Here is a 23,870-nt window from a genome sequence, read left to right as displayed (position 1 = left end):
AATACAAGCAACAAACACAAAATGCTGGAGGAACTCAGCAGGCCAGGCAGCATCTCGGAAAAGAGTACAGTAGATGTTTCAGGCCGAGAGACTTCAGTGGGACTGAAAAGTCCGGAGAGGCCTGCCGAAGGATTTTCGCCCAAAAAGTTAACTATATTCTTTTCTGTAGGTGCTGCCTGGCTTGCTGAGATTTTAGAGCTTTTTGTGTGTGTTGCCTGCTTTAAATTTTTATTTGTCTTTAAACCTAGCTTACACATTTACCTATGCTGTACAGCAGCGTCAATATCAATGTGATCCTTAAGCTTGATGGTTCATAGCAACAGTTGAAATATCTGGTTCAAGTTGTGACAATAAAAGTCCCCACACGTAATAATGTCCAAGGAGTTTCAGTTTTTTGTGAGTATGTGGATCTCTGCACTGAAGTCTCTTTCAACAAGGTAGGAGGATGGAAATGCAATGAAGAGCAAATTGGATCTTCTCCAAAGAGCAGTAAACTTCGTATGAAAGTATAGCCGCATACCACAAAAGCTGACATTTTTGAAAAGCATTTTGTTTCTTCATCATTCTGAATTTTGATAACTTCTTCTTGCAAGCTTTCTTCCTGTGCTTCCACCTTGCAAAGAAATGGGTTAATTACCCAGTCCGGAATTTCCAGATTGTTCAGAATCGATTCTGAAAATCCTTCTTCAGCGACTGCAGGTGTGAGCAGTACTCTTGGAAATCACCATCAGTGAAAGAGAGTGCCATACTGTCTATGCAGGGAAACTGTGAGAACATTCTTCTTCCAATGTTTTGTTTATATATTTTCAATTTTCCAATATAAGAGGACATGGCACTTTTTGCCTGAATTAAACTGGAATTCTCACCCTGCAGTTTCATATTTAGAATGCTCTTTTTGTTATATAGACTGGTTAGGTATGCCATATCTCTACGTTAGAAATTCAATCTTGTTTCCCAAGTTCTTGTCCACTTTGAACAAAAATTCACCATAGTATCAAAAAGATCAAAGAAATAATTTAAGCAGCAGCCTTTTGCTAGTCAATGCACTTCAGTGTAAGAAGCAAGCATTCATCATTATCTGCCATAACTGGTGAAATATTCTGCTATTTAATGGATGAGCTATAATTTTGTAGATAGAAATTGTTATAAGATTCATGCTTGAAAAATGTGACTGGCCAAGGTTTTTGGCTGCGAGATGTTGACGATGAATTACGCAATGGATTGCAAATAGACTCGGAAGATATTTTTTCATAAATGCCACTAAACCAGCATGGCGGCCTGTTGTATATAGTGCTCCATCTGTTGAACAAGAAATCATGTTCCTAGTTGGAATAGTTTTGCACTCAATATACATTATGAGCTCATTGTAGATTGATTCTCCATTAATATTTGTTTTTTATCTTTTTACAAAAGAGAATCTCTTCATAAACGTTTGATAAACCATACATATGCCATTAGCAATGACTCGTATTCTTGCACAGTTAACTCATCCAGTTGTATCCCAAATTTTGTCTTTTGTAGATCTGTGTATAGTTCATGCTCAATGTCTTCACTTATTTCATCACTACAACAAGCTATAGAGTTATTACTCATAGGAATTGATTTTAAAATACTGGTATCTATTTTGAGAACAGTGGTGACCACTTCTGATATAGCAGGCGTTATTAATCTTTCACCAATTGTATGAGATTTTACACACTTTGCTGTCATTTTGGAAATGTTATAAGAAACAATGAGACCACTATCAAGGTCATTTTTAACTTTCTTGGCAAAGGACATGAGTGTGCAATGTATCTTAAGTGCTTCTTTCATCTTCTGAAACTGAGTAATATCATAAGTAGCCTTTACAGGTTGTCTTTTACTGAAGTGTTCCTGTAATCGTGATAGTTTCGTGGCTTCATTAGACAGTACAGTATTTGCAAATAAGATACATGGGGCATTGCTGACCAGATGGAAACAGAGTAAAATCATACTCCAGATATGTAACATTGTATTGACACATTTTTCTGTAGTTTTTATTTCTTAGCAGGATTAGAATTCAAGGCTTCACCACCTTCAGACTTATAGAGATCACGCCGTACATATTTATAATAGGGCTAAATTGAAATAAAAAATTAAAACAAACTGTGAATGTCTATCAAAAGTTGATGATAGCAACAAGTTGACATGATCGGTTGGTCAGGTCTTGTGCCTCAAGTTAGGGTACCACTTACCGCCCCTCCCAGAATCTTGAACACCCTCCAACGACTTCTATTTCCCTAAGCCTCCTTAGGACACATAACTGCACCCCCCACGGTGGGGGGGGAGTGATACTGCCACCCCTTGGGAATCACTGATCTATTCCTTCACTCTTTTCTTGTGTTCCTGCATTCGTTGTCCTAAAAGCACTTTTCCAGTTTCATTTTCAAGAACGCTGCTGAATCTAGGCAGTCTGGTACTACTTTCCAAGTCTTTCCCAATGTAGCATTGAAAAGTTATCCTCATCTTGCCTCTGGCACAAACATTTCCCCCAGTCTTCGTCCTTTGGTTCTTCAGCTTCTTGAAACAACTTTACTTAATTTAGCTGAGCTTTTAAATGTATGTAAAATACCTCCTCTTAAACTCTTGCTGTTAGGAGAGTATCTGCTGCTTCTCCATTGTATAATGTATCATCCTTGAAAACATTCTGCTCCATCTATAGGTTCCTGAAACTTCAGGGTCCATCTTAAAATGAGGCACCAAAATTTGATATTATGGAATAAAGATTTCTATTAAAAGGATTAGTAATGCTTACAGGCAATGAAAGTGGTGGCTTGGCAGTCAGCGGTAGTGCTGCTGCTTTAAGCTTCTATTAGTTCTGTACTGATCTTTGATGCTGTGTATGGAATTTGCGTATTCACCCTCTGACTCTGCAGTTTTTCCTGCACACTGATTTCTTCACACATCCCAAAGTCAGTTGCTGAATTAATTAACCACTGTAAATTGTTACTCATGTGTGTGACTGGTGGGTAGAGTTATGGGCATTTGAAAGAAAATGTATCAGCGAAATGCCTGGAGGAATGGAATTGATGGGACTGGTCTGAGATCCAGCATAGTCAGTGTGCCAACTGACCTCATCCTATGTTGTAAGGAAATATAATATTCTTAGTATATTAGTAGTTTATCCTTAGTGATTAGTTGACCACCTTGCTAGAATACAACTTTTACTTCAACACTAAAGCTGATGGCATGAATTGGATGAAACTGACTGGAATTTGGGCTGTTAAGTTTCAGTAACGTAATGCAAAGAGGGAAAACTGCCCATGATTAAGACAAACTTGGATAGATCTTTGCATGGTAGGGGAATTAAAGGCTATGGTAAAAGGCAGGTAGGTGGAGATGAGTCCATGGCCAAATCAGCCATGATCTTATTGAATGGCAGAGCAGGCTCGATGGGCCGGATGGTCTACTCCTGCTCCTTCTTAGGTTCTTATGTGGTAAATCCAAATTAAGCAGGAAATTCTAGAAATGTCAATAAGTCAAGCAGTGTCTGTGAAGCAAGAAACAGTATTAATATTTCAGGTTGATTATTCTATTTTGTTAGATCGCCTTGTTGGACAAGAAATGACATAAATTCAACAGTAATTGAAAAGCAAAATACACAGACCTGAGAATTAATTCACCAATATTTCCAGCATATTCCACTTTTATTTACATTTTTATGAAGTGTTTTTCTTCCCTCTCTTCATTAGAATCCTATTTTATAAATCTCCAAACTGTTTTTTTTTGCTCAAAGCGTAGTCTTCAACTTTCATTATAGGTTTCACTTTTCAGAATGTATTGACTTCTGTTTAATATTGAATAACACATGATGAACATTTGTCTTGATGAATTAACTTAGACAGAAATGGCCAGGATTCTACAAGAGTTCCAATAGAGGTAGATAGTGTAATGTAACTATCACCTCACAATAATGGCATAAGCATCGTCAGTTTGCTGGTAACAACCATGGAGTAGGAAGAACTATGTGTTGTATACAAACAGGAGGGCAAACTATTGCAGTAGATGTAGGTACCTTGATCACACAAAGAACAACACACAATGAGGCTGAGATTCAAAGGAGAAGTTCTGATTTTTAGGGTACTTATTGCTTCATGTTTTCTCTCAGGGGTAGTCATTCATTTATTATTACATAATGTCACCACTGCTATGTTGTGTTTGAGGTAACACCGCAGAATAGCATCCCTATCCATTGTAGCAAATAAGTTTTAACTGATGTTTTGGTTTGTTCCAGGTTGACCTACATCATTATCAGCAGGAACTACTTCTTGTAGCTTGAGAGGGAGCCCTGTTTGCAATGGCTCATTCTCCTAGATTACAGAGCATTATTGATTGTCACCTTCTGTGTATTGCCAACAATCCTTTGGCATACTTTCAAGAATTATTACCTGAGAAACATGTAAACAGAGTACATTATCAGCACAAGCCAAATAACTCACAGATAAAACATTTGAGATTTGAAGTTTCTCTCTTCTGATACAGTTTTGAATAATGATAGTCAGTGGATGAATGGGCTGAGTCTCCTCTTTCACTGATGATCGTTTTGACACAGTGCCACACAATATTGCCATTGTTATTTGTAAAGGAACTAATTAAGAAGCAGTTCAATGGTCAATAAGTTAATATGCTTTAGGAGATCTTTCATTGTAGAAAAGGAGAAATGCTTGAGTGTCTCATTGTTTCATTCATTCTGAGGTCTCTGCATTAAATAGGCACTTTCATATATTCTTTTGCCCAGATCTATATCTTCTGAAATCTTACTAGTATAGTATTACTGTATTTTTCATTGTATGCACTGCTTATGTCAAGTGTATTATTCTCTTGGTTGATAAACGTTGTTTTCTCACCAGTGTTTAGATGATAGACTGGAATATATATTTGCAAGTTAAATAATTTCATAGAAGTGGCTTGTGATTCTTAATGGCCTGTGATTGTACCTTATTCCTATGTTTGCCATTTTTGGTTTACATTCTTTTCTTAGCTTTGAAGGATATACTAAATTACACATTCAAATAGTCACAGAGTTGGCCTTCAGCCTCTTAGTCCATTCTGACACTTTTCACCATTGATGCTAATTCTATGTGCTTGCATTAGGTCCATATCCTTCTAAACTTTGTTTATTTAAGTACCTGTCTAAGTCTATCTTAAATGTTGTGATTCTATCTGTCTCTATTACCTCCACTTGTGTTGGGTTCCAGATATTAACCACTCTCTATATTTAAAAAATAGAAACTTTCCCCTCAAGTCTGCTTTAAAGTTCTTCCTCTCAAGTTAAACCTATCCCTCTTACTTTCGATGTGCAATGTGTGAAAAAGTGTCTGAGGACCTACCCTATCTGCATGTTTTGAAATTTAATATAACTCTGTCAGATCACCCTCAGCCTATTTTGCTGTCAGGAAAAGCAAACCCAACTTCTCTCCCCATTACTGAAGTCACTCAATTCATGCAACATCCTGGTGAAATTAACAATCTGCTTCAGGAACTCAATAGGTCAAGTAACATTTGTGTGCAAGAAAAGGGGATTTCAGGTTCTCCAGCAGATTGCTGTTGCTCCAGACTCCAGCATCTGTAGTGTTTTGTGTCTCCAGCATCCTAATGAATTTCCTCTGCATTCTCTGCAGCGCAATTACTCTTCCTAGAGTGTAGCAACCAAAACTCCACGCAGTACTACAATCAAACGACAGAATACCAGGACTCTAATATTCTGTGTCCTGCTGTATAAAGACTACCATTTCATATACCTTCTTCACCACCCTATGCATCAGCGTTGACACTAACCACAGTCTAACTACAGAACACCACAATTCTTACATCCTGTGTTGTGATGTATGAAGACTACCATTTCATATACCAACCTATACATCTGTGTTGCCACTTTTAGGTAAATATGGACTTGAACTCTAAGGTCCTTCATTCATTGACATTCCTTAAAACTCTATCTTTGATTACATATGTCTTACCTGTTTTTGACTTCCTGCATATTGTTCCTGCAGTGTCAATTGAAAATGTATAGTTGCCTCAGAAGCCTTATTTGCGAAATATTGTTAAGATTTTTATTTATTCAACTTCTGTAGAGCCAGAGTTTGAGCCACAAATTTGAGAACAAATAGTCTGTACAAATTGCCGTGGGTAGAGGGTGTTCGTTTATTTATGTAGCCATAGATAGAAACACCTCTGAAAGACTGTTTGTTAAAAATTTTTGTTGGTCTTTGAGAAGCTGGCATGAGTCATGCCTTAAGTAACTGCCATCCTTGCATTGCCTTGTGTACCTATTGAAGACAGAAAACTCCAGGATTTTAACCCAGTGATGATTAAAAGAACAGCAATTATATTTTCATATCACTTTACATCTGGTTTATGTGAATGCTTGCAAGTGATCTAATATTTTATTCCACTGGATGCACTGTATAAATCCAAGGTATTGTCACGTTGGTGTTCCCATGCACCTGCTGTCATTGACATTCTGGGAGCTTAAGGTTACAGGTTTATAAAATTGCAAAAGCTACCAATAAAATATTGGTGAGTTGGTGCTGTGCACCTTGTGGATAAGATATGCTGCAAGTCAATCTCCAAGTAGTGGGCTAATGAATGTTTTATGGTGGTGAATCATTGTGCAAGAAGCAGGATGAGGGGTGTAATTGAGACATTTCTCACTACCCTTTCTCCTCTCTGAAATGAAAACATACTTTTTTCTCACTTTTCCATTTCCAGTGAAAAATCCTTAACCTGAAACATTGAAATCTCTATGCATTAATGCAGCTTGGTCGCTCAGCGCTTCAGGCTTTTGACTTGGATCGTGTTGAGTTTCTTGAGTGTCAGAGCTGCAGTCACCGTGCTGAGAATAGTTCATTACACTCTTAAAGTGATGGAAAACTTTCCATGGTTCTGTTGATGAGTGGGAGTGGGGCATCAGTAAAGTTTGTATCTTTTATGGTTACTTGCAGCCATACAGAGTGTAAGCTATACAGAGAGTTTAACCTTCAAGCTTTCTTAACAGCCCCGAGAAGTAATCATTTAGGCAGGGATCTTCGTGCAGTGAGAGAAAGACAGCTGAATCCTTTTGAGCATTTGTGGGCCTCCCTTTCAAATATAGCAGTGCATGCCATGACAATATGAGATTATTGTCCACATCACTACTTTGGAAAGTTCTGAAGTAACACTAAGACATGACCTGATTAATGTGATCTCTCACTAAAGGGTATTTAATAGGTTCCATTTTACTGCATTACAGTTATGTGTACCTGATTGGAAATTTTTTCTGCTAGTAAGGATATCAAATTTCACAGTCAACATTTTGTGATAAATATAATTTGAACTGTACTTAAAGTAGTCAAAAGGTGCATTTTTTTCCTTTTTTAGTATATGATTTTAAGAAATCTGAGTCTGTGGGGTTGGCTCCAGATTTTCTCATGTTTTGCATGACCATTCCCAGTGATATTTCATCCAGAGTATTATTATACAATATGTTTAGTGAAAGTAAAGATGTTATTAAAATAGTAGTGCTACAATGTATAAGGTCTGTTATTAATATTATTCTATCAAATATATGCCCCTTGCCTGACCAGACTAAAATAATACATTATGTTCAGTTCAGGTGTGTGGAGGATTTGATTAAAAACAAGCTTTTGTTTAATTTTATGAATGCCACAGAATTGTGCCTGGTTTGAGAAAGAAACTTTGTTGTTTAGCTTATTATCACATTTCTTTCACACCGATGCTGCCTCCATTAACTATAATCATTGCTTACAAATCCTTTTCTTTAGCTGTGGTTTTGACTTATTCATTATTATTTTTACTCTGTCCCACAGCCAAATGGAAGCAGCCAAGGCAAAGTCCATAATCCATTCCTTCCCACCCCAATGTTGCCACCCCCACCTCCTCCACCTATGGCTAGGCCTGTGCCTCTGCCAGTGCCAGACACAAAACCAACTACCACATCTACAGATGGAGGAGCAGCTTCACCTACTTCACCCAGTAAGTGTACTTTAGCAAACCCCATGTATGTTATATGAACATAGAAAGTGCTGACCTTCTAAGGTGGTCCAAACATTAGGTCACGCAACTAAATGTATAAAAATGTTAATGTGGATAGCCAGTCGGTTAATCCTTTTTTGTTATAAAGTTACTTTGCATCATTTTCATGCATCTGAATGGAAGATATCAAGCTGTACTAATATTCTTTTTCACTATAGCATAAGGTTTTTTTAAATTTTCTCCTGCAATCATCTATTTGCTGGCTTCCAGATAAATCATGCTTTTATTTCAGTCATTAATTGACCATTTTCAATGGTGTTTTCTCCCTTAATAACATGAAATGTGAAAACTGTTCAGGGTTTTCTTTGCATCTGTTTTCAAAAATAGTCCCATGATAAAGAACTTATTAGCAATGTGCCTTTGTCCATGACTTGGAATGAGCCATACGATTCAGGCTTGTAAAATGGGAGGTTGATACAAGAAAGTATAATGGGCAGCTTGGACTCCCATCTTGGTACCTGATACAATTTCCAAGCAAGTCAATAAATACTTATTACCATTAGTGCTGGAAGTAAGACCCTAGTTCCAATTTTACTATATTCGTGTCCAGAGTTTTCTCAATGAATTTTTCCCAAGGATTGTTGGGGACCTTTAGAAGAGAGGTGAGTTTCAGGGAGCTCACTCGTGTCCACTTTCAGACTATTACTATGCATTTCCCCACCTTGACATCCCACAAAGGGCACTGGGACACTGGCAGAAAGGAAACTCCATGCAAGTGTCAGCTGAATTTTGCGTTCAGAAACCTGCAGCCCTAGTATTAAAAAGAGGTTCAATTCCTGAAAATATCTTCCCTGATTTGCAAATGCAGGGGTGCACTGCTAACCTCGTGCCCACTTTGGGTTCAAATGGAGAATCACCCCACCCCACCCTCTTCTCCACCCATGCACCCACGTGGCTCTCAGGCTCTCTTTTCTTGCCATTCATTCATTCGACAGTATAGTACACATACTGCTCAGAATATTTTAAAATGTTGATCTATAAACTTCCCAGAAACATTATGCCCACAGTATAAGAGAAGTCAGCAGTTCCATATATGGGAGACATAGAATCATTGGTGATTTTAAACCGAGATGCATGCCTTTATGCTTTTCAGTTAATAAAACCATCAATATGATAGACTAGAAGGCATAAGCATAGATGGGATTATTGAGACTTGTGACAGTCATGTGTTAAACCATCTCACTATTTCATAAATAAATCATGCATGCATGATGTAATCATAGATTGAAACTTGCTATTCTCTTGCGAATGGCAGTAGGTTTACAATACAAGGGGGGAAAATGTCTTCTGAAGTAAGTTGAGACTAAGCATTATGATACATTGCAAAATGTTTTCCAAAGAATTCTCTCAGTGCTGCTGGTAGCATAGTTGAAAATATACTCAAAAGATATGTTTCTTTGCCTCTAAAATTGAGACAATGAATGCATTTATCTATTTATTTGAAAAATAAATAAGTATATAATAAATAGATAACAAAAATGAGGTAATAAGTGTGGTTATCTATTCCTTGCAAACTACATTACTGCTTCTTCATTTGCATAGATCAAATGTAAGATTAATTGAACCTGCCTGCAATTTGGAAGGAAAAAAATTTAGAAGATGTTACTTTTCCATATTTTACTTCCTGTTGAGGACATTTTCAATGTGACGCTTGGTGTCCTAACACTGGAAGTTTCACCTCCTAATTTGTAGCTCAGCTGTTGTAATCAATAATGAGGAGCCATTCTGCATCTTGTCAGTTTGTCTCTAACTGAAGGTGGGTAGTAAAGGGTGGCTGCAACCAGCTTGGTTCACTACATCCAGCAGACATCCAGCCTTGGCAGGGGTATTTTTAGAGGAAGCAATTGAGAGGAGAATTCTTCTGACTTTAGTGTGTAGCGACATTATGGAGATCAGTGACTATTCCTCACACTTGCATCAAGTGTTTCTCTGATAGTGTAAGAAATACCCAAAACAAACATTTTGAAGTCTATTTGCAATATTGCTTAAATCTCCAGAGCAAATCTGACCCCAACATTTGTAATATTTTACCAGCAATTTTTGGTTGAGCTTCATTAAGTATCAGGGACTTATAAAAACAATGACAAATCAGGTGAATTCAAACTGTAAGATCACCTTTTTGGCCCATTATTTACCTCCCACTGTTTACATGAAGCATGAAAGAAATAGCCCGAGCAGTTTTCAACTTTCTAAAAAAAAAGACAACTTGTTTGCCTTTATTGTTATAAATAGTTTTAATAGTTACATTAGCAAATGCCTACCTATGTCCTGTATTGAAATGTTGCCTTTGCTGTATACCTTTAGTGACACTTCCGCTTCTGTTACTTAAGTTCTTTTAACTCGCATGCTCATGGTGCTTCCTCATTGCTCAGTTCCTTGCAGTGCAGATAATAGTTGATATTAATCAGAAGCATTTTCTATGACCCTTGGCATTTGTGTTTCCACAATAATACATCTTACAAGAAATGAAGTTCCATTATTGTTTTGCAATGGAGGATTGTTGCAGGACTGTGATTATCACCCACAAAAAGAAAGGGTTGTGCCTTTGTACGCCTGCTTTTTTAAAATGCAAACCGAAGTCTCTCAAGCTTCAAGTTCATTATCAGGGGGTTAAAAGGAGTACCAGACATAAATTTGGGTGAGTGCTTCTACAGACCCTGCTGTCTTTCAATCAGGCTTAAGATGTGTGTTGTTTGCGTGCAACCCACTGCTGCTTCTTGAACGCATGTATCCCTTCCCTTCACAGCCTATTCGACACCCAGCACCTCCCCTGCAAACCGATTCGTGAGTGTTGGACCACGGGATCCCAGCTTTGTAAATATCCCTCAACAGCCACAGGTGGGCAGCTTTGAACCTTTTTGTATCCAGTTTAGCTTTTTGTGGTCTTGTTTCTACGTGCAGAGAGCTGCAATCATACTGCATAGTAGGGATCTTTCAGAACTGACCTTATGCTCAATCTGCAAAGCAGAAGTATTTTCAATAGCCTGCTGTCTGGAAGTAAAATCCATGTATTCTGTAATGTTGCTTGGCAAAAAATTAGTACTGTGAGTAATTACAATATGGTAAAATGTTGTCGCTTTTTTATTTTAAAAATTCTTTTCAGATGAATATTTTCTGAAGTACATCAGTGGGCTAGTTTTGAATGTATATTTTTTGTGCTTTAACATTTAATGTCCCAATAGAGAAAAAAATAGCAGAAGTCCCATTTACAATATGGATTACTGGCTGCACATTCTGACTGAAGACCTATAGGAGTTCATTCCACTTACTTCAGAAGACCAGTGTTAGTTTAGTTAATTATTTGAATTTGTATTTCTCTAAGAAGGAAAACTCTGATCTCAAGCCTCTGCTGCCTTGCAGCTATACCCACTCATGGGGAAGGCTTTGGAAGTAAACCCCGAGGGAGAAATTTGGAGCTGGAGTCCCTAAGGCAGTCCTACATTGACTTCAATGCTGACTGGCAACTTCTGCAATGCTGCTAGTACCAAACTGTATGGGCCTCTTTGAGTCCATCAGTTGCGTGGAGAAGGGGAGCTTGTAGGTGGACAACAGCTTGCTTTCCATACAATACTGCCTCAGATTTCTCTAATACTTCTAAGCCTACATTGTATATTCAAATTGATGGGCTTGAGAGAGATTCTATAATGTAATAATAAGAATATGAATGTTCAGAGCACATCATCACAAAAACCTAAGAAAGAGAAGAAGGAGCAGGCCATTCACCAATACCCCCCCCCATGCCTCCTACCCCAATCAGTAAACTTGTGAGAACATTGACTCAATCTGCATAATCTCTCTCCCAAGGGCAATATTCTCATTCCAGGAATCAATCTTGATATTATTTCCTCATCACAGGTGGATCCTTGCTTCGATAATGTGGCCAAACATGCACTGTACATGGTTTTGCAGGTGCAATCTTGCCAAGTGCCTGTATAATATTAGTGGCATGTCTTCTTATTTTACCAAAATGTTCTCACAATCAAAGCCGGTGTTCTGTTTACTTTCATGTTTGCCTGTTGTACCTCTGGGTTAACTTTCAGTGATTCACTTACAAGGACATTCAAGTCCTTCTGAAAACCAGTGATTGTTTAAATCACTTATCACAATTTTTCCACAATATCTTCTCCCATTTATTTTGCTTGGCCATATCCCCTTGAAGGCACTCTGCATCCAAATCACAACCCACTCTGCCATCCAACTCAAACTATATTATTAAAAAAAAAGATTTTCATTCTATCGGGTACATTTTTTTTTAGTGTGGCAGTGAGCAAGGGAGTGTTTTAAAATACCGAAATGTGGCAAATGTTTGCATGACAATATCAAGCAAGTGCCATATGATTCTATTCTCACAACTTTATCATTAGTACTTTATCATTATCAAGAATCATTAATACTTCTTCACAGTCAGATGGTACAATCTCTAACAAAATGGGGTACTCAGTTGAAAAGAACTTTTGCACAATATCTTACAAATTATTATGAATTCAGTCTGTACTGAAATGTTTTGTTTTTAATCTGGAAGATTCCTATGTCTGAGGGAACGCAGTGACAGCCTTAAACTACTTACTAATGCTAGAAAGTCAGGATGATTTCCCCTTTCATCCTGTATTGGACCAGAGCTGATTCTACAGATAAGCAGTGATTGATGACCAGATAGTCCAAGGAGTTTTAATACCATCAATTGCCTACTGGAGTGCCCTAGAAAATGGAAGTGCTGTGGTTTATAAATTACATTTTAAGTGGATAATTGAACCTTCTTGTAATCTTTAAAGAGATGGTTCATGCTGGTAGTATCAATTGTTTCTGACAAAACCTTGTTTGATTTCTGTATCTGTAGAGTTATCTTTTAACTAAATATATATTTAAGCAACTCTTAATCATTGTAACAGTGCAGGGTTTCCTAATTTATAAAAAAGTACCTTTCCTAAGAAGCATTTTGTATTGTGAAAATTTATAAATCATAAATGCTGGGCTGTAGTTATAGGATTTTGGGTACCATGAATTCCTTTGCACAGAAAGTGAGATTCCATTTGTTACAGTAAAAAAAAGCTTCCTACAATGAGAACGCTGACCTTTAATGATCTTTGGTGTTATCATGAAAATATCATGTAAACCAGATGTTCATAAGCCAAAGGAATTCATTAGTAGGAGAAGTTCTATCTGAGCAAAGCTCATTGAGACTGCGTATACCCTCAGACCATATGCAAAAAGAGTAGCAGGACAGGACAGACAATGTATATGTCTATCAGCACAATAAAATTGTGAACTCAGTGGTCTTCAGGGCGGAGCAGGTGACACGGATCTATGGCAGTTTTTTTTGAAAGAGTAAAAAATGAAAACAATGAACTGCTCCCAAGTTTCTGTAAAAGTCACATCAGACATATTAAAAACAACTAGAGTTTAGACTAGGGGACCAGTTTGGCTAGGGTATCTGAGACAAGAGAAGAGAAGATATTTAAAAAATTGAGTCTGAGGAAAGGAAAAGCAGCCAAAATATTTTATATAGAATTAAGATAGCTTTCAATTGCCAGTTTTCCTGCACTGTTCTATTCTCTATGCAAATTAGAGTCATGAAATCATAGAGCAGTACAGCATACAAACAGGCACCTCAGCCCAGTACAATTATGCTAACCATTATGTTTATCCGTACTAACCCCATTTTCCATCATTAATTCCAGGTTCCTTAATGTCTCATTCATTCATGTACCTTTCTAGATGCCTCTTAAATGTTGGTACTGTTCCGGCCTTCACTACCTCCTCTGGCAGCTCATTCCAGATACCAGCTACTCTGTGTGTGACAAATTTATGCTTCAAATCCCCTTTAAAATCTATGACTCTGTGATTCTCCTGATAACTCAAACAAGTCAAAATCCTTGTGAACCTTTTCAGCATCCTCTCTTCCTTAATAATATCTTTCCTACAGGGCAGGATCTAAAATGCACTCTCAGAATGCATTCAATGTTTTGTGTAACTGTTACGTGATGCTCCAACTCTTATACTAAACAGCTCAGCTGAGGAAGCCAAGTATGCCATACACCTTTATCACCACCCTGTGTCTACCTGTCATCCCATTTTCAGGGAATTGTGAATTTTTACCTCATGTCACAGACAACTCAGGGCCTCTGCATTTACCGTGAAGCATGTTACTTTTTAAAAAACTGATCATTGTTCGAATGTATTAGTGCACTATGGGGGGATAATTTGATACTTCCTCTGCCTTTCTAAAGTATCTAATTAGATCAATGAATTTTCTAGTTAATTTTAACAACCAATTTTTTAAAGTAATCTTACAACACATTACATGAAAGTATGATGTTAAAAATACACGGAATTTACATTTTAGTTGTGTCGTATTTGTGACATTTTCTTTCTATCTCTATGTTTGGTAACTGCTCAAGATTATAGCAATTTGCTCAGTAGATATTAAGCAACATCTAAATGGAGTGGGTTTGGATGAGTCACTGCAAGAATCCTCTGAATTGCAGGATTCATTCCAGGTACTTTATGTTAAATCAAAAATTCAATTTGCATTGAGTAATACATCTTCTTACTAAATCTTTGTTTAGAATTTATTATGTATATTTTTTTAAAAATGCAATAAATTCCAGTTTAACCAGAGAATGGATCTCTCTGTTTAGCTGTTAACTTTCAGTTATTACCACATAAATAAATCAAATGCCAGCAGCAGACACCATAGAGGTAGGATTCACTAGCCAGTTACAGCATTTTCTAACTTTCCTAATTCTTATATTGATCTTTATTGACTTCTATGCTTATATTTAGTGTTTAAAAGTATATTCTAAGTGCTTTCTCATTTTTTTAGTTTACTTCAAACAATGTCAACTATTTATTGAAAATGTCCTGTCTGTTGACATAGAGATCACTGGGTAAATGCACTTGACAAGTGACCTAAATTGATACATTATAAAGAAGCTGAATCCTTAAGGTAACTGAGAACAAGTAGCAAATATTTTCCAGCTAACCAGGCAAGGCAGAAGCTGGTGTTGCTATTTTATTAATAGTTCCATTTTATATGTAAGTGCTAGAGACACTTGTGGTAGTTTATGATCAGCCGATGCTGCATTTCTAAACTCAAATTGGACACGTGATCTGACTTCTAGACTGCAGCATGTTCATGCTGACTTACAAGCCTGGATTACTGTCATAATAAGCAACGCCTATCTCCGAGGGTGATTTCACACAAATATTTATTCAGAAACTAATTTAGTGCCATCAGGTGATAAGCACATCTTGTAAGCCCTCTGCCTTTTTACTATTCTGCCATGCTTGATACTAGCATTTAAATTTTGTTTTAATTGTCATTGAGGGTGTATATCTGAGAATTGCGCAGCATCAAAATGTGGTCCCTTTATCAGGTGTGCGATGAGGAGTTCTGAAGGTGGATGGCATAATAGAAGCCAATTTTTAAACTTGCCTGTTTGGCAAAACACAAGTGCATGTTGGAAGGGATGGAGTTGGTGGTGACTGCTAATTTAAATAGTGGGTTCTTTTCCCATCATTTGTAAGATGGCTGTGGGCATATGAAGGATCTCAGTGGAGTGGAGTGGGATTTGGTTTAAATATACAATTCCAACTGCAATGATGTTGGCAGCAATTGACACCACTTTTTTCTGAAACTGCCTTCTTAGGCCAAGATGGCTGGAGCAGGAAGCTCAGAAAATCTTTTTTGATCACCCCTATGGGTGAAAAAGAACAGAAATGAAATCTGATGCTTTCTCTTTCTTTGGACTTATCTCCTATGTTTCCCCCACCCATATACAACTATATCCTTACAACCCACTATCCAAATTCACTGACTGACAGGCAAAGACTTCAGAGGGAAGTCTTATAACATCTATCTGCTAGCAGAGATCATGTCTTAACTTATCCATTTTATGTCTAACATTGTATCTTGTACTTTTTACTTACCTGCCACTATGTTGTCTGCAGAAGCACACTGCAACGACTGTCCTTGTATTGTCAGTCTTACATGACAACTTGGAAAGATCTGCAACATGAAGTTTAATGATAAATACAGTTGCATGGTACTAATTTATTGTTGTCAATATGGCTCCGGTTGATTCTCCGCTGTGAGAATGATGAAATCTACATCACAAAGACCTAGCCAATTGTTTTCTGTTTTTATCAGAACCTCATCCAGTATTAATTAGCCATAAGTTCATTTGGTAACACTGCATCAAGAAGTCCTTAATCAGCACCTTTGGTTAAATTGGCATAGTTGAGGAATTGATATAATTTTAAGACTTGACTGACCATAGATTAGTGCCAGAGGAGATAGGAGATGTACATGTATTATTATTGTTTCTTCCATCCATCTTCTCTGATTATTTTTTACTGCAGATAGCACAGTATTGGATTAGCTTGCTGTATAGCACATCAGGAGGAAGATCAATTTATTGACTTTGTCATCATAGTAAGTAATAGTCAAAGAAAAGAGATAGAAGGCAAGACTGCATTGCATCAAAAATAAACGTGCCATCTACTTTTCTATACCTTATGCATCTTTAAATGTTTACATAGGAAAGAGCACTTCAGTAATTCAGGTGGTTGTACATTATTAATTAACCCCAGCTCCGAGCTCTGCAGAATTGCATGGTTTTTAGAACTGCACTGTTTGATTTCTTGTAGGTGATGGAGACATTGACCAACTTTCAGCGTTTTCTTTCCCTCTACTGCTTTCCTCAGACTGCAATCAGATCACATTTTGGTTCAAATGGCATTATAGTGTTCAGCCTATCAATAAAATTGATTCATAGTTCACACATTAAGCAATGTGGCTAGACAAGACTGGCACATCTTCTTTCCCCGGTGTTTTGAAATGAAATCTATCCCTAATAACACCTCGTGACCTACAGGTGAGTCAAGATGGGCAGTTTCAATTCTGTATGAAGTTTAATTCTGTGCATATTCCACTGCAGAAAAAAATCTCAATTTAATTCTTCTACCTTATTAACTTCACCAAGTTACATGTGATTAGTTTGAATAGCTGGGCTCTAAATTATGAAATAGCCTGTCATGAGTTATATTGTTTAGGAAGTTAGATTCTAATACCCCTTAACCATCAGGCTCATGAACAAAAGAGGACATCACACCTTCTAATTCTGTTGTTCCCACAACCGATAGTCTCACTTTAAGGACTCTTTATCTTGTTTTTATTACTATTTATTTATATTTACATTTGTACAGTTTGTTGTTCATTGATCCTGTTTACAGATTTACTATGTATGCCTGTAGGATAAAGAATCTCAGGGTATTATATGGTGACATGTATGCACTCTGATAATAAATTTTACATAGAACTTTGAACTTCTCTAGTGAAAGGCATAGCTCCTGTTACTCTAGTCATCAACCTACCCATAAAAGGTTTTGGGATATGAGAGAAAACAGGAACACTCAGGTGAAATTCATGCCATCACAGGGAGAACATACCAACTGCACGTGGATGGCACCCAGGGTCAGGTTGCTGATGCTATTAAGAAAAAGCACCATTGCTGCAGCACAACTGTGCCACCAACTGTAAGGAGATACACATCTATTAGAGTCTATGGTGGAACTCTTCTGTGACCAAATGTGGTATCTTTTCTGCTGAGATGAGATTCTGTCACCCACACAGAAACATACTGTACCTACATCACTTTCCTTCCCTTTTTTGTTAGCTTCTTAATGTTTAACATAAGTTACTAGTTGTTAGTAATGCCTTTTGGAGCTCTTAATGGCTCTTAATATGAAGGCCTTCCAAATAGTCAATCCTATTAATTGTTTACAACTCATTCCTACCACTCCACTATTCATTTACCCTTCACACAGATCCAAAACTGTCTCTGAAGTTTTGCTAATGAGCTGACCATGGAAAGTTGAGTATAGCTTCTTACAATTTGAAAGTGACTTATGTATTTGTTTATTTCCTGATCATCATCTTTAGTCTCTTCTTTTATGGATGAATTGCTCTATAAGATGGCAACTTTTCATAAAGTTTAAAGAGTGGTGATAAATCTTGCAGTTTCTACTACAATTCTCTGAACTCTTTGCTTTAGACCAAAAAGTCTCCTACAGTGTTAACTTCAGTTCTTCTTGCTGCTTCTGCTGCTCTCTTTCCTCTTGTTGGGAGTGAGGAGGACAAACTGGCACTCCAGTTCTGTGGGTTCTGGGGTGATTGAGGAGCCCAAGGTGGGATGTGTAGACCCACCCACAGGTGGGTAGATGGCCTTTAATGGGCTGGGTGGAAGTGTGGGTTCTTGGATGTTGCCATTCATTTTGATTTTTATCACTGGGATTCTGTAATTCAAGGTGCTTAGTGCTTTCCCAGACATTCTTGTCTATTTTTTAAACACTCATGAGCTAAGAATTCTGATGGGCTAGTAAGGGAATTACATTCCTCACAACAGATTTTGAGAATGTCCTCAAACCATTTTGTCTGTCCTCCCTGAAATCGCAGACTGAGCTATCCTGTTTAAGAAGTTTGCTTCAGGATTGCTGATGATACAGGCTATTCACTGGATCTAACTGCACTTGACTGATGTACCAAATGTTTTTCTGCAAGAGATTATTAATATTGATTTGCCTATCCTACGGATTTTGCTGGGATTGTTTGTGGTATCATGCATGTGTTGTGGGACCTACTGTAGCAATCCCATGTTAGTGAAGGACAAGGATCAATGCTGATTAATTGACTATGACCTCCAACTTTTTCCAATACACTTTCCCTCAATCAGCCTGGGTCTGTGCTGGAGCAGTATACTGTTTGGAGGAAGTAGCTTTGGCATTCCTCTGCATTTATTCCAGACCCCCATGAAGTGAAATGACATCAGGTCAAACATGGGAAATGAAAGTCCTCCCAGTTATTATCTGTCATCCTCTCTTTATATTCCTCCATGTTGAACAACTTGGAAGACTAATCTTCACATTGAGGATGCATTCTTTTGTGTTGTCTAGCTCAAACCCACTTGGGATCTGTGTTGACGTTAGCGTGGGGATATGTTCATATCATATGACAGGTTACCAGTGGGATATTTGTTTTGTAAGTAATGTACAGTCTAGGGTTTAACTCCAGTATTGCATTGAGAGATCGAGCCATCCCATAAATGACCAACAATGGTCACTTACAGGACCACTTTGTGCACTTCAGGTTCCCTCATTGCACCCTAACAATGAAATCAGTTCTGAGGCCCATGAGAGATGCTGTCCAGGATTTGCGCAGTCAAATTTCAGGAGAAACACAAAAATGGACATTATTATGTTTCACTGCAGAAAAAAATCAATTTTCATTGCATAATGCTGAAAAAGCAGCAGTTTACGATTGAATTTCTAGCTCACTGTGTTTCACATTGCAGATCACATTTGAAGTTCCCAATATACAATATCTAATATTATGAATAGTAACAAAATATTCCCTCACTTCTGCCCCTAAAATATTAGTGATTCAAGCAACAGCATTATCTTCAGAGGTTTCTCAGTTGTGTTCTCATAATCAATAATAGCTGTTACAGAATTTAGTGCAGCGATGGAGAATTCTGCCTTCCTGCCAAGTTTAATCTTTCAAAAAGTCCTTGTGATCATCTAATGTGGAATTATTAGAAATAAGTGAAGACTCATTCAATTATTAATTAATTGAATTGGCAACACAAATATCATTATTTTTCTACCTTTAAACAGAATCTGGATGTGTACATCTTTTATGGAAATCTGTTGTTTTTGAGGGTCAGATAGTTTTTAGTCTTTGTGCAGTTCAATAAGTTTTTACACAGCACTTGAACAGTTTTATAAATATTCTATCGTATTTTACTCCCAATGAATCATAGGCTGTGATAGCATGACACCTAAAGAGCTGAGTTAATTTATTAAATGTCAATTAAAAATCTTAACACCTTTTAGAAAGGCAGAAATAATTTACTTGCCCCTATGAATCAAATCTCTATGAAACAGGTGACTTCCTTTAAATTTGAAAGTAGCTCTTTAATGGCTTAAGCTCTTTCAATTTTCCATCATGTCACACGATTGGTAATCTCTCAGCATCTATCTAGTATAGGCCAGGAGTTTATCATGTGTTAATAACAAGGACAAACCTTGAGCAATCATAAAGGTTGGTCCAGCGTAACATTGGTGATCACTAAATTCCTCTGCACTCCGGTCTAGTCAACTGAGCTGGTGCTGCAAATCTACAGTTAGATTCAGAAGGTGTAAGCTGTATACAAGTGTTAATTTCTCTATTTTTCAAAATGGATTTAGTTGTTGTGAGTAAACCCTGTTAGAGTATAAATTCATTTTGTAGTGTTTAGTTCTACTAACCCTTATATGTTTTGTGTAGTAAGTAACTACAACATATTTGATGTAATAATTGAAGTTTTTAAATTCATTACTTACATAGGAAAGCTGTGGTTAACCAGTGGTAACCAGAGTTATTAACTAGCTCCTGGGGCCATGCTTCTCAGATTTTGTGCTGATAGTTCTTTAAACACAAGAAAATTACTTTCAACGATGCTAAAAACAAACTCACTTTTAGATAGCAGAGGTTCAGTGGAATCACATGCAAATTAGTTCTCATGGCAAGCAGCTCAAGAGTGTCTTCCTGTGGTATGACCTTGAACTTGTTACAAAGCTGTATCGCTCAGCAAAAGAGGCTGTAGAATTCAGGAAAAAAAAGTGTAAGTGTTTAGCATAAGAATTAATTTTGGACCAAAGTGCAATCAGGTTGTCTCTCAGGCAGTCTAAATCACAGCTCTAATAGACACGGCATCACTGTGGGACAATGGTTAAAGAATCGAACAAAACAAGTATGCGGAACAAAAATGTTCAGACATTTCAGAACTTGGAATCAGACAGTACAAATACTATTAGAAATTAAGTAAAGGAAATGGTACAAGATTAATCTTTTTTGAGACTAAACCTGGAGCTGAAAATGTTAATGTTATGAAAATGTTAATGTTCTATAAAATAGAATCATATTTTAATTTACACTGGTGGCCAATATTGTTAGCTGAATGTGGTAACTGAATGATCCATATGGCTGTTGTTATTGTTTATGACAAAAGAAATAAGCAATTAACAAGAGTAAGCTGCCCTTCCTGGATCTAATTGCTCACCTAATGCTGACCATATTTTCTAAAAACTAAAACTTCTGAATTGCTGCGCCTGTTAATCACAGTTACATGTTTCTTGCTCTTTGTGATTAACAGGAACCGTGCATTTTCCCTGTCATTCTGAAGCTATGAATGCAATTGTTGTAATCATTTTCCAACAAGACCGTAATCTTTTATTTCAAAAAAATAAAAGAGAAAAGCAGGGGAAAAAGCAGGAAATGAGCTGTCCTTTGTCAAGAGATTTCCGAAATGTAATGACTGGTGAAATATTTGTGTTGAACTGGCTTGTCGGCAGGGGTCTTTCACTGCTGACACTTGGATTCTTTAGAATTTGCACCGCAATATCCTCAAAAACCCCTTCTGGTAGATCAGGTAGGCCAGCGGTGCTCTTTGATGGTTTTTCATGAGCAATGGAATGGCATAATGAGAGGAAGCTATTACTCAAGCATAAAATACTCTTTGAGGTAGCGAAATGGCAGAGTTAACACTGTCTAAGAAGCTTTTTCTATCCTTTATTTCTCATTAATTTTTTTGTCCCTGTGCATGTTCCATGATGGGAGATGTTTTGTCTGCAAACCATTTCTTCAACTTGCAGCACCTGCCTCTGAAAGAAGCAGCTCTTGTGGCTGCACTTGAATCAACAATAATCAGGGAATCAGTGAATGCACCCCAGTGCGTATGCAGCAAAAATTGAAAAAAACAATCAGTTGATTTGTGAGTAATGTAGTCTTTAAACTTCATTATTCAAAGGACAATTGGAATAATCAACGGTGTTTGAAGAAGAAGAAAAATGTCTGGGTCAAAATTGAAGGGATCTCAGTGGTTGCTTGGTTGCTACTAGAAAGTAACCATGAACCAAATTAAATTGCCAAATTGATCCAATTCTTAGCCTTGTAAACTAAATTACAAAGATCTGAAGTATGGGATTATTTAGGCAAGGAATGCCTGTAAAAATATATAGATGACACATACTGAGGTGCTTTTGTGCAGTTTTTGTGTAGTTTTTCTACTACATGTGCTTTGGTTGGGTGTTTAGCCATAAAAATGTTAGTTTTAGTTGTTTTAGTTGTTTTTGGTTCCTTTGGGAGAAATTAGCTATGTTGCCAATCTCAAAAATATAGTCACAGAAAAACAGTGACAATATTTTCTGTTGGAACAAGAAACAAAGCATCTTGAAGCAGCTGGACTGTTGAGCATTTCTACATATGCTTCTTTTTCTCATTTTTTTATTATCCAATTGAGATTGCCTGGAATACAACTAATAATAATCTGGAATACTAGAGGGAACATCCAAATAGAATGGCCACCTCCAAACCTTCATGAATTTATATCTCTATGTTCCAACTTGTCATGCCCATCTCCTCCTGAGTCAGGAACACTGTTTGTAAAGTCACTGTTTCACTTGGACACTAAAGCTAAGTTACATCATGCTAGTACTAAGTTGGGGAGTATCTACGCCAAAGACTGTTAACAGTAATGTTCACTATTGTCCTGAACTTTGTGGTCTCTGAGAGTATCAGTGCATTGTTGGTGTAGATGCATTGTTTCTTTACAGAGCAACTTAGTGTAGCAAGACAAACCCAGTGTGTCTACCTGCAAGTGCTGCTGTATGAGGAGGTCACCGGTGCTGAGGTGGAACTGGCCAAAGGCAAGTGAAATTTCTGAAAGGGAGCTGAATGATGATTCATGAAACTGCTTTTATATGAAGATTTCATGTACCTTTCAGAAATTATAACAGAGCTGTGTGGCTCTTGACATCTGGGTAGATCATCAGTTCCTTATTCTATCATTTCCATCTCCACCCTAGAATTAAAGAGGTGTTATGCAAGGAGATCCTTGTCACAGTTCCTCTTCTGCAGTACTATAGCCTGGTTTCCCAAACAGGAGGAGTAGTAATTCTGAGGATTTCCATGCCACTTTTACATTGTACCTTTGCAACATTTTCCACTGCCAGGTTCTGTCACCATACCTGAAAGCAGGTGGACATTCACCCTTTCTGTTAGGGCTGTTCCTTACCTTTATGCACAATAGTCAGTATCAAGCACAAGGGAGCTATGCATTCATATTTTTACATGAGTTTGTAGATAGAATGCATTGACCATCCATCTGCCTGGATGTGGATTGTAAGTCTCAACATTATTGTCCACTCAATGAATTCTACTCAGGTTATCAATTTAAGTTCTTGTAAACATCATCCATTTTTAACATGGCTTGCAGCAATTGGTTTTACCTTGTCCATTCACCCTATTCTGTCTCTTGTTGGTCAAATTAGTGATTTGGATTTATAAATTGTATCGTATAATCTTCCCTATCTGTCAGAGTTGAGAAAATTACATAAATCGGCCTGATAATAAGAGATGGGATTAGGATTCACCATGCTGATGATCATGATAGTGAAACAAGGTGTGGTTAATTGATAAGCGGCTGCCATGAAGACTATGATGTCCAGAATACGCAGAATGGGCAGTTTCAGCCATTGATAAAATAAACTATGATACAAAATCTACAACTATATTCTAGCACTCCATTTTTGTTTTTTTGTTCCATGTTGTGACACAACCAGAAAAATTATATAATGGAATGGGTGACTTATTGGTAACTTTGCAAAGAAGTGTATAAATTGTTACTTTTTTATGAATAGGTGGCTTTAAAGTGGAATAAGGGTTGCTTAAACCAGCAAAAGTTAAACCTGTTTTGATCAGAAATTGTTCTTTTGATACA

The 23,870-nt window shown here is 37.2% G+C and overlaps 1 protein-coding gene across 10 annotated transcripts in view; it reads left to right on the top strand.

Moving 5' to 3' along the window:
• LOC132401933 (nuclear factor 1 A-type) overlaps positions 1-23,870 on the top strand; it is a 544,334-nt gene that overhangs the window by 480,208 nt on the left and 40,256 nt on the right. For 8 of the 10 annotated variants that reach the window (XM_059984296.1, XM_059984295.1, XM_059984299.1 and 5 more), the window contains 2 exons: positions 7,827-7,992; positions 10,799-10,890. In XM_059984296.1, the coding sequence (XP_059840279.1) occupies positions 7,827-7,992; positions 10,799-10,890 (258 nt within the window). The remainder of the gene's footprint in view (positions 1-7,826; positions 7,993-10,798; positions 10,891-23,870) is intronic. The other 2 variants (XM_059984302.1, XM_059984301.1) reach the window with 1 other exon arrangement.

Source organism: Hypanus sabinus, chromosome 11 (genome assembly GCF_030144855.1).
Source record: "Hypanus sabinus isolate sHypSab1 chromosome 11, sHypSab1.hap1, whole genome shotgun sequence".
Classification (NCBI taxonomy): domain Eukaryota; kingdom Metazoa; phylum Chordata; class Chondrichthyes; order Myliobatiformes; family Dasyatidae; genus Hypanus; species Hypanus sabinus.
Note: the sequence above shows the minus strand (reverse complement) of the source record. Positions and strands in the feature narration are given on the sequence as shown.